General features: G+C 51.3%; 1 protein-coding gene across 1 annotated transcript in view; it reads left to right on the plus strand.

The window, feature by feature from the left end:
• The first annotated feature begins 755 nt into the window (after positions 1-755).
• Clptm1 (CLPTM1 regulator of GABA type A receptor forward trafficking) overlaps positions 756-14290 on the plus strand; it is a 33120-nt gene continuing 19585 nt past the window's right edge. The window contains exons 1-2 of the mRNA XM_059280598.1: positions 756-861; positions 9835-9947. Coding sequence (XP_059136581.1) covers positions 790-861; positions 9835-9947 — 185 coding nt within the window. The 5' untranslated portion in view covers positions 756-789. The remainder of the gene's footprint in view (positions 862-9834; positions 9948-14290) is intronic.

Consider the following 14290-nt stretch of genomic DNA (forward strand, 5'->3'; position numbering starts at 1 on the left):
AAACAAGAAATCCTGTCTCTCGAGAAAAAAAATCGAAACAAACAAACCAACCAATTCGTTTGAGCCGCGGAATGGTGTTTAAAGCTGCGAGGGTTGCTGGAAAGCGCAGACCCCACTGGAGCGCACATTAGGCTGACTAAAGGTGGCTAGGGTCTCATTTCCAGGTGTCGTTAAGAACCTTGAAATACGGCCTCTGAGTGCACCGAGAGACTACCACCGTGGGGGACCTGATGACGAAAGCTAAGATTAGGGAAAACGCATCAGAAGTAAAAACAACGCAATGAACACCCGGGTGAGTCCAAGAACTGCGGCTCGAAAACGGGCTTCCCGCCCGAGAGGGGCGTGGCTCCAGAGGGTTGCTTTGCCCCGTACGGTGGCCGGAAAAGCCCAGGAACCATCCACTGTACACCACGCGCAGAAACAGCGAGCCTAAGTGGGGCAGATTGCTTAGGAACGACCCCACAGTCCGAAAAGACCGGCCAACTTGGCCCAGGGTTAAAAACAGAACCTATGAGAAGAACATTTTAGATTAGAAAGTTAAAGCGCGTCAGAGCACTTCCTGCTAGATTTTAAAAAAACAAACAAACGCAAATACCCTGCAGTGAAACGGTAGGGCGGAAGCACGGTACGGTGGCCCGGTTGGGCCTTCCAAGGGGCGTGGCTTGAGGCGCTCTATTCAGATACAGGAGCCTAGCCGGGCGGGCCAAGTGTGAAATCTCGCGCGAACGTGCTGGCGCCGTCGGGGACGGGGCGGGGCTGGCGGCGGGGGCGGGGACCCGGAGCGGGAAGATGGCGGCGGCGCAGGAGGCGGACGGGGCCGGCAGCGCCGTGGTGGCGGCCGGGGGAGGCAGCTCTGGTCAGGTACGGAGGCCGAGAGGTGCCTGAGGGGGCTCTGCCCCAGCGGGGGGCACTCCCGCGGAGAGTGTCCTGTCCTTTTTGGAGGAATCGGGTGCACCCGGGGCTCCATGCCCCAGAGGGACCTTGAATATTGGGCCCAGGCAGCGCTCGGCCGCCCAGGAGGCCGGACGGTGGCGGGAACCCGGCCCTGTTGCGCGCCAGCATCTCCTGCAGGCTCGCGCCGGCCGTCCACCAGACTCCTAGCTCGAGCCGAGGAGAGAGTGGAGCAGAGGGACGCAGACTTGTAAACCCAGACGTCCTAGGTTCTCGACTGTGCTATTCCCAGGCTCCAGTACCATTCCTGGAGTGGTCTGGTGTTCCGGGTCCACTCTGCAGTGCCTGAGATACGGGGCAGTGGTTGGTTCATTGGGAGTTTTCTAGCTCCGGGGAAATACGGTAATTATGGTCGATAAAGGGCATGGGCTGCGGAGGTCGACAGACCCATTTTACAGACAAGGATCCCAGGGACAGCAAGACGAAGGCACTTGCAGAAGGTCACCCAGGTTAACTTGGGCACCCGCTCCAAGAAAAAGCTGACTGTGGGTGGTCTGTCCTGAGATGGACGCTTTTAGCCTAAACTGATCAAATAGAGATACTGGTCCAGATGCATTTGCCTTCTAACCCATTGCCACTCAAACTAAACTGAGACCTCAGAGCACACCAGTTCACTCAGGCTCCGTGCAGGCTTCTGGGGGAATTGATGGAGTGACAGCAAGGTGCTGTCGACCCACCCACCAGGATGTCACTGACATGTAGGAGGCAGCTCAGGGCTGAGGAGTACCGACTGGAAGGGATGCGTGCGTGAAGCTGACTTGGTGTGACCTTGGACAAGTTTCTTTCTTGGGGCCTTGATTTCCCCAGTGGTTAATGGAGGAGTTGGGTGGGAGGGCCAGCCTTGTGGGCCGTAAAGATGGCTTCAGCCTTGTCCCTGCAGTCAGGAGGAGAGTGGGAGAGGAAGCTGCAGCCGTAACAGTAGAGTAGTGGCCGAAGTCTGGATGAGGGGCTGCAGGATCTCCAAGGCGGGCCAGATACACTCCTTTGGGGGAAAACACCAGGCTGAAAGTTGCGAGGTAGAGCCCAGCATCTCTAGCCTGAATCTTTCTGGCATTTCCAACCAGACCTGGGGTGCAGGCCGCTCAGGGAATTGTTGGTAGAGTCCTTGCTGGAGTGAATGCATTGGCTGGGTCTGCGGGGACGTCCTAGCCTCTGAGCTGTAGTCCTGGCTCCTCTGTTTCTGTCGATGAATGGGTGTCAGTGGTGTGAGAGAGCAAGACTTAGTGTGTTGCACTTCCAGACACACCTGGAGCCTCTCTGGTTCCCATCTCTGCTCTAACTCTTTGGTTTGTTACTTGAGCCAGGGTCTTCCTAGGAGCTCAGGCTGGCCCTGAACTCGACACCCTTCTGCTTCAGCCTCCCAAGTGCTAGCATGTGTCGCTAATCCAAGCTCATGCTTGTAAGCTTTTAGTACTCATCCTTTGGCCTTCAGGATAAAGTACACACATTTTCTTTCTTTTTTTTTTTTTTTTTAAAGCAGATCAAGACCTGGCATGCACTGTTTTCGGACTAGACTAGGCTTTCTTTCTATCTTTTTCTTTTCTTTTTTGGTTCTTCAAAACAAGGTTTCTCTGTGTGGGCACCACTTTTTTTTTTTTTTTTTTCCTTTTTGAGGCGGGACTTCTCTGTGTAGTACTGGCTGTCCTGGAACATGCTCTGTAGATCTGCCTGCCTCTGTCTCCTGAGTTCTGGAACTAAAGGCGTGTACCACCACCACCACCAGGCTTTTTCTCTTTTTGAGACAGGGTCTTACTGTTTTGACTGGGCTGGGCTGGAACTCATAGAGTTTCTGCCCGCCCCTTTTCCCAAGTGCTGGGATTAAAAGTGTGCCCACTATGCCTAGCCTTAGACTAGGCTTTTTGTTGTTGTTGTTGTTGTTTTGTTTTGTTTTGTTTTTCGAGACAGGGTTATCTGTGTAGCTTTGCGCCTTTCCTGGAACTCACTTGGTAGCCCAGGCTGGCCTCGAACTCAAAGAGATCCGCCGGCCTCTGCCTCCCGAGTGCTGGGATTAAAGGCGTGCGCCACCACCGCCCGGCAAAAGATCAGAGTCAGAGGACTCCCGTGTTCAATTTTTTTTTGGTTTTTTCGAGACAGGGTTTCTCTGTGTAGCTTTGTGCCTTTCCTGGAATTCACTTGGTAGTCCAGGCTGGCCTCGAACTCACAGAGATCCGCCTGGCTCTGCCTCCCGAGTGCTGGGATTACAGGCGTGCGCCACCACCGCCCGGCTTGTTTTTGTTTTTTCAAGACAGGGTTTCTCTGTGTAGCTTTGGGAAGCCTGTCTTGGAACTCACTCTGTAGACCAGGTTGGCCTTGAACTCACAGAGATCTGCCTGCCTCTGCCTCCCAAATACTGCCCAGCCTAGACTAGGCTTACCTAGTCTTGGTTATTGACATTTTGAGTTGGTGAATCCTTCAGTGTGGGGCTGCGCCATGCACTTTAGGATGCTTAGCGCTGCCCCTGGTGTTTGCAGACTGTCAGTAGCGTGTATGCGCCTTCCTAGTTTGACAACCAAAAATGTCTCTAGGAATTTCTGAATGTTCTTGGGGTGGGGGCGGGGTGATGGAGGCAGAATCACCTGTGCTCGAGAGCCAGGGACTGGAGGAGTGTCGTCTACTGCAAACCTTGCCTCCTAGCGTGCCTCCGGCTCCGCTAGCCCGGCCACTCTGTTGTGACTGTCTTTTCCACCAAGTTCTTGGACAGTACTGTATCACTAACCCCCTCAGCTCAGGGCTGGGCACAGAGGAGATGCCAAGTTTGAGGAAGTTTATGTTTGTTTAGTTTTGTTTTTGTTTTTTTTTGTTTTTTGAGACAGGGTTTCTCTTTGAAACAGTCCTGGCTGTCCTAGAACTAGCTCTGTAGACCAGGCTGTCCTGGAACTCACAGAGATCTGCCTGCCTCTGCCCGAGTGCTAGGATTAAAGGTGTGCCCCACCACCTCCTGGCTGTTTGTTCTATTTTATTAATGGTGTAGGCAGTGGAACCCAGGGCTCCTGCATACATAGCAAACCTTCTACACTGAGCTGTACTCCCTAGTCCATCTCTGGCAGGTATTTTACACTGACTCACTTCCACAGCAGTGAATGGGGCTTGTGCCAGAGGCTAGGCTGACTTGGAGTCTGGGGTGGTCATGGTGGATCCTTGAAGGCATGGTCCTGTACAGCCTTGATGGTCACAGCTGCTTCCCAGGCTGGTGCAAAGGTTCCTGGAGGGGGGTCTTGGAGCCCAGGCACACAGACCCTAGAACAGGAACTGTGCCTTCCTCCCTACTGCGTCCACATTCTCTCTCACTCTTCCCCAGCCTGCTGGCTTAGCATGGAGCAGGCGGGCCCTTCCCCTGCCCATGTCACAGCATCCTGCTCTTCTTCAGGCTAACCCTGCCACTCATTCCCTCAGCTGATCCATGGCTCGCTGGGGACACGGCTGTGGGCAAAACAGGCTCTGCTTTCCCGGACCTTGTGTGCCCAGTAGGAGGTGGATGGGGCCCAGTAACAAAAGTATACCTGACCTCAGATGGCAGTGACTTGGACAGGTACGTAGCTGGGGTGTGCTGTGGAGTGAGTGGTGGGTAGGTGGAAGAGCTGCCATTTAAATAGAGTCTTAGGAAGACTTCTCAGAGGAGGTAGCGCTTTACCAAAGACCTGAAGGAGGTAAAGGAAAAGCCACTGATGTAATGGGACTAGCTTATGCAAAGGCCCTGAGGTAGAAGATACCTGGTGTGAGGAACGGCCTCGGATAGGCTAAGCATTGTGGCCAAACAGGTGATGGGGGCGAGAGAACAGACAGAAGTGGGGAAGCATGGTATGCCAGGCTCTGGTGGGGCTTTGGCCTTGAGTCTGAGGGCAAGGGGAGCCACAGGAGGGTCACCTCTTCATTGAGGTCTAACTTAGATGCCTTCACAGTTGTCTGGGAGTGTATTGATACCCTCTACAGTGTGAGGCCATAGTTTGGTATCAGTAGATTTGTCCCTTTGTGTCCAAGGGGTTGGTTTCAGGATTCCCTTCTTCAGCATCACAATCGCAGTGCCCAGGTCCCTGGAGTAGAATAGTTCGCATGTAACCTGCATGCCTCGTGTTCCATGCCTAGTGAGGTGGAAACCCTGTGGAAGTAGCTGCTGCATTGTGTTGGTTAGGAGGATGTGACAGGAAACAGTCTGGAAATGTGCAGGACAGAAGCAGTTTGTTTTAGTGTTTGTTTTTTTAGAGTGAGTTATTTTATGGGTGTGAGTGTTTTGCCTACATGCATGCATATGCACCACGTGTTTGCCTGGTGCCTGCAGATGTCAGATCCCTTGGAATGGGTTATGGATGGTTCTGAGCCATCGTATGGGTACTGGCAACCAGTAGTCCTCTGCTCAACCATCTCTCCAGCCCTGTTTATTGGTTTCTGTTTGTTTGTTTTGAGACAGGGTCTCTGTATTATATAGTTCAGGCTATTCTGGAACTATGTAGACCAGGCTGGCCTTGAACTCACAGAGATCCAGCAGCCTTTGCCTCCCAAGCGCTGGGTTTAAAGGCGTGCGCCACCAACTAGCTTTATTGTTGTTTTGTAAAGAAAGGCCCTTGTATGTAACCTAGGATGGCTTCAAACTCAAGGCAGTCCTCCAGCCTTTCTTTCAGAGTTGGTATTACAGGTATGCACTGCCACACCTGGTTTAGATGCAGTTGAAAACACTGGGTTGGGTTGAGTAGTGGTGATGCACACCTTTAATCCCAGTGCTCGGAGGCAGAGCCAGGTGGATCTCTGTGAGTTCGAGGCCAGCCTGGTCCACAGAGTGAGTTCCAGGACACGTACAAAAACTACATGGAGAAAACCTGTCTCGAAAAACAAAAACAAACAAAAAAACACTGGATTGGGGAGGCTGGGAGATGGTTCCGTAGATAGGATGGTGGCCATATAAGCCTGGCAACCAGTGTTTGTTCCTAGAGCCCACATAAAGACTTGGGGAGAGCTAACTCTAGACTTGTCCATCAGACTCAGACTCTGTGCAAATCACATACATGTTCACTTTCACATAACATATACAACATATATAACATATACAACAGTGATAATTAACTACTCATCTGTTTACTTCTTAGAGACAGGTGCTCTCTATGTAGCTCTGACTGACCATATAGATCAGGTTGGCTTCAGACCTGCAGATATCTGCGGGTATCTGCTTCCTGAGTGCTGGGATTGTAGGATTGCACATCTCTCAGGAACTGGAGAGCTGGCTCAGACAATAAGAGACTGTACTGCTTTTGCAGGAGACCACAGTTCAGTCCCAACCATCCTCATTGGACAACTCACAATCACTGCCTGTAACTCCAGCTCAGGTTCAGCAGCCTCCAGGGGCACCTGCACTCAAATGCATAAACTGTGTATGTGTGTGTGTGTGTGTGTGTGTGTGTGTGTGTGTGTGTGTGTGCGCGCGCGCGCGCATACACAGTTAAAAAAACAAAGGCCAGTAGTGTGACATACATCTTTAATCCCAGCACTTAGGAGGCAGAGGCAGGAGGATCTCTGAGTTTGAGGCCAGCCTGGTCTACAGAGTGAGTTCCAGTCTACATAGAGAGCTCCAGGACAGCCAGGGCTACATAGAGAGACCCTCTCTCAAACAAAAACAAAAACAGCAATGTTTAGCGATGGACGGATAGATAGGTAGGTAGGTAGGTAGGTAGATAGATAGATAAAAATAAATCTTTGGATGACTCAACAGTTAAGAGCACTGGCTGCTATTCCAGAGGACTAGGTTTGATTCCCAGCAACCACATGGTGGCTCACAACCTTCTGTAAGTCCAGTTCCAGAGGATCTGATGACCTCATCTGGCTTCTTTAGGCACGGGGCATTCATAAGATGCATGGACATACAAGTAGACAAAACACCCATATGCATAAGAAAAAAAAGTTTTAAAAGGGTACTTGTTGCTATTGCCTATTCACACCTGAAAATTGTTCAGAGCCCAGTGAGGTGGAACAGTGGGCGAAGGCACACACTGCTAAGGCAGACCGCCTGAGTTTGACCCCTGGAGCCCCATGGCAAAAGAACAGAACTGACTCACAGATTGTCCTCTGACTTCCACAGACATGCTGTGGCATATGCCCCTACCTCCTCATAGAATAAAAGAGTCAATTTATATTTACTTAATTTTATGTGTATGAGTATTTCCTTGCATACTTATGTGTTCCCTGGTTCTTGTGTAGGCCACAGGAAGGTGTTAGATCCCTAGAACTGGGGTTACAGACAGTTGTGAGCCGTGTGTGTTTTCCTGTCTCATGACTCAAGGCTCTTCCTTGTCCCTCCAGTCCTGGGGGTGGGACCCAGGGTCTGGTGCATCCTAAATGCTGGGAGTCTGAGCCATACCCCCACCCCACTCCCGCCGTCCTGGGCATCGGTGAATTCTTGGTGGGCAGTAGCTCAGAGCCTGCCTATCTCCTCACACCCCAGCAGCACTTTGAAGGTCTTTGTGGCTGTGGCCATGCTTGTGGGTAGGAGGCAGCACCTCTGTGGGTTTGGTCTGCTTATCTGTGGGTGGCTTCCCAGCTGGATTGCCCATCACTGTGGGGAGAAGCAGCCAGGTGTGACTTCAACTCCTGTCCTGGCCCCCCCCTTCCTGACTGAATCTATCCAGACTTGCTGGAAACCTGAGTTCCTCCTTCAGCCTCCTCAGTAAGGGCCGGGGGAAGGTTGTCACCTTGTAGCTAGACAGGCTTGCTGGCCCTCATACTTTTCCCTCCATCAAAACACCCTTCCCTGGGTCCCCCATGTGACTGCCTCTGTCCCAGTCTTAGAGGATCACTGAGTTGTCGACCCAGTCAGTGTGGGTTCCTACCTCATGTCCTCGTGGCTGTCACCTTCTGCTTATTTCTCCAAAATGTATTTTCTGTTTATCTTGTTACATATTTTAGAAAGAACGATGAGTATACCACAGGAAGGGCTAGGTAGACGCTGGACTGCTGCCTGCATGTTCCCTGGAAGCAAATTCTCAGAGGTTGGTAGATAGGGAGGGAGGGAGGGAGGGAGGGAGGGAGGAGGTAGAGGAGTAGAGGTGAGTAGGTGATAGATAGGTAGGTAGATGATAGTTTAGTTTTTGTTCTTTGACCTCTTCCTCCTGAGTGTTGGAGTCTCAGGCGTGTGGCCCTGTACATGGCTTCTTTACTATTTGCTGTTCTGCAGGTGTGTTTCCGTCTTGACACTGCAGCCTGGGCCACCAAGTCCCTGAGCTTAGTGGCTGCCACCTAGCTCAGGGCCTGGCACACAGTAGGTTTTCAGAACAGTTCTGGGAACTCAGGGAGGGAAGCTTTTCTATTCAGTCTACCAGTATTTTCACAAGTTTGTCCTGGGGCAGAGGGCGGGACGTGTAAGGTGTCGCAGGCGAGAACCACAGGAGAAGGACTGAAGCTGAGCTCCACTGAACCCTGGAGTTGAACTTCCCTGCCACCTCGGTGCTGTCTTGCACTTTGGGTAATAACAAGAAGGGCTCTTGCTGGTAATAGGGATAAGAGTAACAGGTGACACCTGTCCTGCTCCAAGGCTGCTCTATTCCTTGCTGGGAGGTGATCGGAAAGATGTGCAGGACTGGAGTTCAGGGTCCTGGGGGAGAGGGCTAGGCAGTGGAGCCTGGAGACCGAGGGTGTGGGTGGACCAGGGACGGTGAGGCATTGTGTCTGTTGACTTCACAGGTACGGGTCAGGTGCTGATTCTGCGCAGTGCCCATGTGGTGCAGTTCCCCCCACCTTCTTTTTAAAGATTGACTTTTTTTAATTTTATGCACCTGAGGGCTTTGTCTGCATGTATGTATGTATTTGTACTGCATGCGTGCCTAGTGCCCATGGAGGTCAGAAAAGGGTGTTGGATCCCCTGGAACTGGAGTTATGGGTGGTTGTGAGCCACCACATGGGTTCTGGGAACCAGGGTTCTCAGGAAGAGTAGCCTGTGCTCTGAACTACTGAGCATCTCTACAGCCCTCAGGTCCTGCCTTTTGAAGGTTGACCAGGGGGTGGGGCAGTTGGCAGGAGAGACTGACAAGGACAAGACTGGGGAGCCAGCAGTGTCCAAAGAGAGGCTTCTAAGCCTGGACTCCCCCTGGCTGTCAGAATGTCTCTAATGTGCCTCTGCTTCTGAGAGAGGGTTCTTGTTTTGAGATAGCCTAGGCTGGCTTTGAACTCCTGGTTCTTATGCTTTCACCTCTCAAGTGCTGGGATTATAGGCATGTGCCACTCTGCCCGGTGAAAGACAGTTCTTTCCACATCATTCCCACTTGATCCCTTCTCCCTGTTGTCTTGCTCCTGAGTAACCCAGACAAGTATCTTAACCTCTCTGAGCCTTTGCTCAGTTGCAGAGTGCAACTATTCAGAGCTTGGTGCTGCTGGGCTGGGTGCACGGGGATGGATGTTTGTATACCAGCTCACAGTAGTGAGGTTCTGCGCCAGGCTCTGTCTCCCTGCTGGACTGTAGCCGCTGGAGAGCAGGGCCTTGGCACCCGCATGCCCAAGGAAGGACCTTGTGAATCAGCCCCAGTCTTCCATGGTAGCCACCTCCTTTAATGTCACCTGCAGAACCCTAGGCCAGCCCTCCGTGGACAGCACTCAGCTTGGACTGTTGGACTGTCCCTCAGCTGCCCTCTCCCTGCCCCAGTATACTGTGATTGAGTTCTTAGCACCTGAGCCGCAGGCCTGGCCCCAGGTTCCCCTCTAAGTGCCTGCTTCTCAGGGCTGACAGCCGGGTCTGTCTTGGGTCACCACCATCTCCAGGTGTCCTTGGGAGCACTCTCCTGTGGAGCCCCTTTTGCCTGGGCTCTCCTGGTTGTGCCTTCCCTGAAGATTGACGAAGCCCCTGTGTGCTCAGCCTCTGTGCTCAGGGTGTCCAAATCAGCCCTCACCCTACGCTTTGTTCCCCCACAGGTGACCAGCAATGGCAGCATTGGGAGGGACACGCCAGCCGAGACCCAGCCTCAGAACCCCCCACCCCAGCCAGCCCCCAACGCCTGGCAGGTCATCAAAGGCGTGCTGTTCAGGTGAGCAGGTGGGCTTGGGGCTCCCACTCTGCAGAAAGCAGGACCTGGGGAGAGGGAGCGGTGACCAGGGATGGCACACTGCCGCTTTGACAGAGAGGCTGTGCACACAGAGGCCTCGGGTCCTACATGCCCAGAGAAGGACCTTGTGGATAAGCAAGCCCAGCCTCTCATAGTTTCGCCCCAGTAGCCTCCTTCTTTAATGCCAGCTGCTGAGCCCTCAAGAGCCCTCCTGGACAGCTCTCAGCCTAAGGTCTAAAGTAGATACGTTTTGTTTAGAGACAGGGTCTTTGTTATGTAGCTCTTGCTGTCCTGGAACTCACTCTGTAGACCAGCCTGGCCTTGAACTCACAGATCTGCCTGCCTCTGCCTCCTGAGTGCTGGGATGAAAGGCGTCCTTTTTGGTAGTATTAAGAGTTGAACCTAGGACCTTGTATGTATTTGAGCCACACTGCAAGACCCTTATTTCAAGGCAGGGTCTTACTAAGTTGCCAGGCTGGATTTGAACTTGCTGTGTAGTCCAAGCAGAGCTTTGAACTTTTTGGGGTTTTGTTTTATTTTGTTTTTTTCGAGACAGGGTTTCTCTGTGTAGCTTTGGAGCCTGTAGACCAGGCTGGCCTTGAACTCACAGAGATCCGCCTGCCTCTGCCTCCTGAGTGCTGAGATTAAAGGTGTGCACCACCACTGCCCGGCTTGAACTTTTATTACATCGACTTAATAATTTTATAGGACATAGGAAGGTGTGCATGTGACAAGGTGCACATGTGCAGGTCAGAGAGCAACTTGGAGTCAGTTCTTTCTTCTACCACGTGGGTCCAAGGGGGCAGACTCTCGGTCAAGCTTCATGGCACACACCTTTACCCACTGAGTCATCTCCTGGCCCAAGTCCTTGAACCTTTGATCCTCCTGCCTCAGCTTCCCAGATGCTGAGGTGACCGGCCTGAAGCAAGGGCTGCATGAAAACCCACTCGGTACCTTGGGAAATGGAGTCCTGCTGGGCACTGGAAAGGGAGAAGGTTTTTAGAGGGATCAGAGAACCTGCCGTAGTAGATTTTCCCTGGAACTTAGAAATGCTCTGTGCCCCCCTCAGAGCATAGTGTACTGAGTATTGTACATAGTGTATAGGCTGCTGAGTATTGCTCAGGTCGTTTGTGCGGTGACATCCTAAGTGCATAGCACACATCTGTGTGCTCGTGCTTAGTTTGGAATATCACTCGTTAGCAGGGGCTCTGTAAATAGGCCTTCAGTAACAACAAAAATAGGGTGGGGTCCTGTTGTTTAGAGAGAGTCTCAGTATGTAGCCCTGCTGGCCTGGAACCCGCTTACAGTGGTCCTTCTGGCTCATAAGATCTCACCTTGACCCCCAGCTGGCTCAGGGACTGAGCACAGTACAGGCTTAGTCCCTGAGTAGTAGGGATGCAGAGGTGTGTTGTTGGTTTGGAACAGGGTCTCACTCTAGCAGTCTGTAGACATAACTGTCCTCCTGCCTCAGCCTCCTGAGTGCCAGGATTACAGGTGTGAGCCGCCAGGCAGCTCTGGCAGATGTGTCTCATGTTCACAGACATTAGGAGCAACACGTTTGTCTGGAAGAGAGGACTGACCGACAATTTTGGGAGGAGCCAGGGAGCTTCAGTTAGTATATAGCAGCATCACCCTCCACCCCGATCTCATTAAAGGCAGACATCTCCATGCCTGGCTGTGCTTGGTTTAAAAGGATTTATTTTTATTTTTAATTATGTTTGTTTGTGTCTGTCTATGTGTAAGTATGTCAGATCCCTTGGAGCTGGAGTTACAGGCAGTTGTGAGCTGCTACATGGGAGCTGGGAATTGGAATCAGGTCTTCTGCAAGAGCAATATGAACTTTTTTTTTCGAGACAGGATTTTTCTGTGTAGCTTTGTGCCTTTCCTGGATCTCTCTCTGTAGACCAGGCTGGCCTCGAACTCACAAAGATCACAATATGAACTTTTAATAATTTTTCTGAGATTTTATTTTTTCTTAAGATTGATTTTTATTTTATGTGCACTGGTGTCTTGCCTGCGTGTGTCTCTGTGGGAGGGTATCAGATCCCCTGAAACTGGAGTTACACAGACAGTTGTGAGCTGCCATGTAAGTGCTAGGAATTGAACCCGGGTCCAGTGCTCTTAACCACTGAACCATCTCTCCAGTCCCCATAGTGTTCTGTTCTGTTCTCTTTTCTTTTCCTTTCTTGCCTTTTCTTTTTCTTTTTAAAAGGTTTCCAGGCCATGGTGAGGCACACTTTTTTTAATCCCAGCACTTAGGCGGCAGAGGCAGGTGGATCTCTGAGTTTGAGGCCAGCCTGATCTACAGAGTGAGTTCTAGAACAGCCCTAGCTGTTACACAGAGAAACCTTGTCTTGAAAAAAAAACAACACGCCGGGCAGTGGTGGCGCACGCCTTTAATCCCAGCACTCGGGAGGCAGAGCCAGGTGGATCTCTGTGAGTTCGAGGCCAGCCTGGGCTACCAAGTGAGTTCCAGGAAAGGCACAAAGCTACACAGAGAAACCCTGTCTCGAAAAACCAAAAAAAAAAAAAAAAAAAAGAAAAAAGAAAAAAGAAAAAACAACAACAACAACAACAAAAAAAAAGGCGAAAGATTTTTCAGATTTATGTTATGTGTATTAGGGTTGTGCCTGTGTATACCATGGGTACCACGTGTGTGCACGTGGTGCCTGCAGGGGTCAGGAAGGCGCACAGGATCCCTTGGGACTAGAGTTAGGGATAGTTGTGAGCCACCTTGAGGTGCTGGGGACCAAACCCAGGTCCCCTGCAGGAGCAGCCAGTGCCCTTGACTGTTGAGCTGTCTCTCTCGCCCAATATTGCGGTGTTCTTTTTCTCCCCTTCTCCCTCCCTGCCTGTGCTTTCGGATTATCTTATTATTTCACGTGTGAGTGCGTGCGTGCGTGCGTGTGTGCGTATTTGCGCTTGTATTCAATCATTCATTCATTCATTCATTCATTTATTGCATGGGATACATGTTGTGCATGCACATGTACCATAGCACATGTGTAGAGGTCAGAGGAAACTTGTGGGAATTTGGTTTTTTCTTTCTGCCATGTAGGTTCCAGGTATTGAACTCGGGTCCTTAGGCTTGTTGGGAAGCACTCCTGCTGGCCATCTGCTAGGCCCCTTTTATTAGTTTAATCCCAGCAGTTGGGAGGCAGGGGCAGGCAGATCTTTATAAGATTACATTTGATTGATTGTGTGTGTATGTACTTATGTGCCATGGTGTGCATGTGGAGGTCAGAAGAAAATGTGGAGTCAGCCAGGTAGCCGTGGCACATGCCTTTAATCCCAGCACTCGGGAGGCAGAGCCAGGCGGATCTCTGTGAGTTCGAGGCCAGCCTGGTCTACAGAGTGAGATCCAGGACAGGCACCAAAACTACACAGAAAAACCCTGTCTTGAAAACGGGGGGGAAAAAAAAAAGATTTGATTATTTATTTAGAGACAAGTCTGGAACTCACTATGTAGACCAGACTGGCCTCACACTCTTAGAGATCCCCCTGACTCTGTTTTCTAAGTTTTGAGGTTAAAGTTTTTATTAGCATTTATTAATTATACATGATAGTGGTCTCCCTATAACATTTTCATACGTGTATATATTGTATTTTGATCCTGTTTAGCCCCCATTGTACTTCCTTGTCTCCCCCCGTTTATACAGTGTTGGAGAACAAACCCAGGGTTTTCTGTATGCCAGGCAAGCACTCTGTCAACTGAGCCACATGCCCAGTTCCTTAGGTTTCCTTGTTTCTCTCTCTCTCTCTCTCAATCCAGATAATGTCTGATGTAGCCTAGGCTGGCCTGTAGTTTAGGACATTCCCCTGCCTCTGCTCCCTGAGTGCTGATCGTGGACCTGTGCCATCATTTCTGGCCTGTAACTTAGGACATTCCCCTGCCTCCGCTCCCTGAGTGCTGATCGTGGACCTGTGCCATCATTTCTGGCCTGTAACTTAGGACATTCCCCTGCCTCCGCTCCCTGAGTGCTGATCGTGGACCTGTACCATCATTTCTGGCATGTAACTTAGGACATTCCCCTGCCTCCGCTCCCTGAGTGCTGATCGTGGACCTGTGCCATCATTTCTGGCTCACTGCTCTCACGCTCCAAGCGACCAGACAGGATAGGACAGCTCCCCAGGTTCCTCGTTTCTCAGCCTGCACCGCACCTCCCGGTGCTTCTCATTAAGTTTGTATCTGGAAATCTGCGCATTGGTACTGAGCCTGCTTCCTTCTGAGGGGCTCTGATCCGGTCTCTGCAGGCTCATTTCCTTTCTTAGAACTAGTGGCAGCAGACATCAGGAGGGTGTGGGTGGCTGCTCTCGGACCATCT

The sequence above is a fragment of the Peromyscus eremicus genome, chromosome 1, assembly GCF_949786415.1.
Source record: "Peromyscus eremicus chromosome 1, PerEre_H2_v1, whole genome shotgun sequence".
NCBI classification, from domain to species: domain Eukaryota; kingdom Metazoa; phylum Chordata; class Mammalia; order Rodentia; family Cricetidae; genus Peromyscus; species Peromyscus eremicus.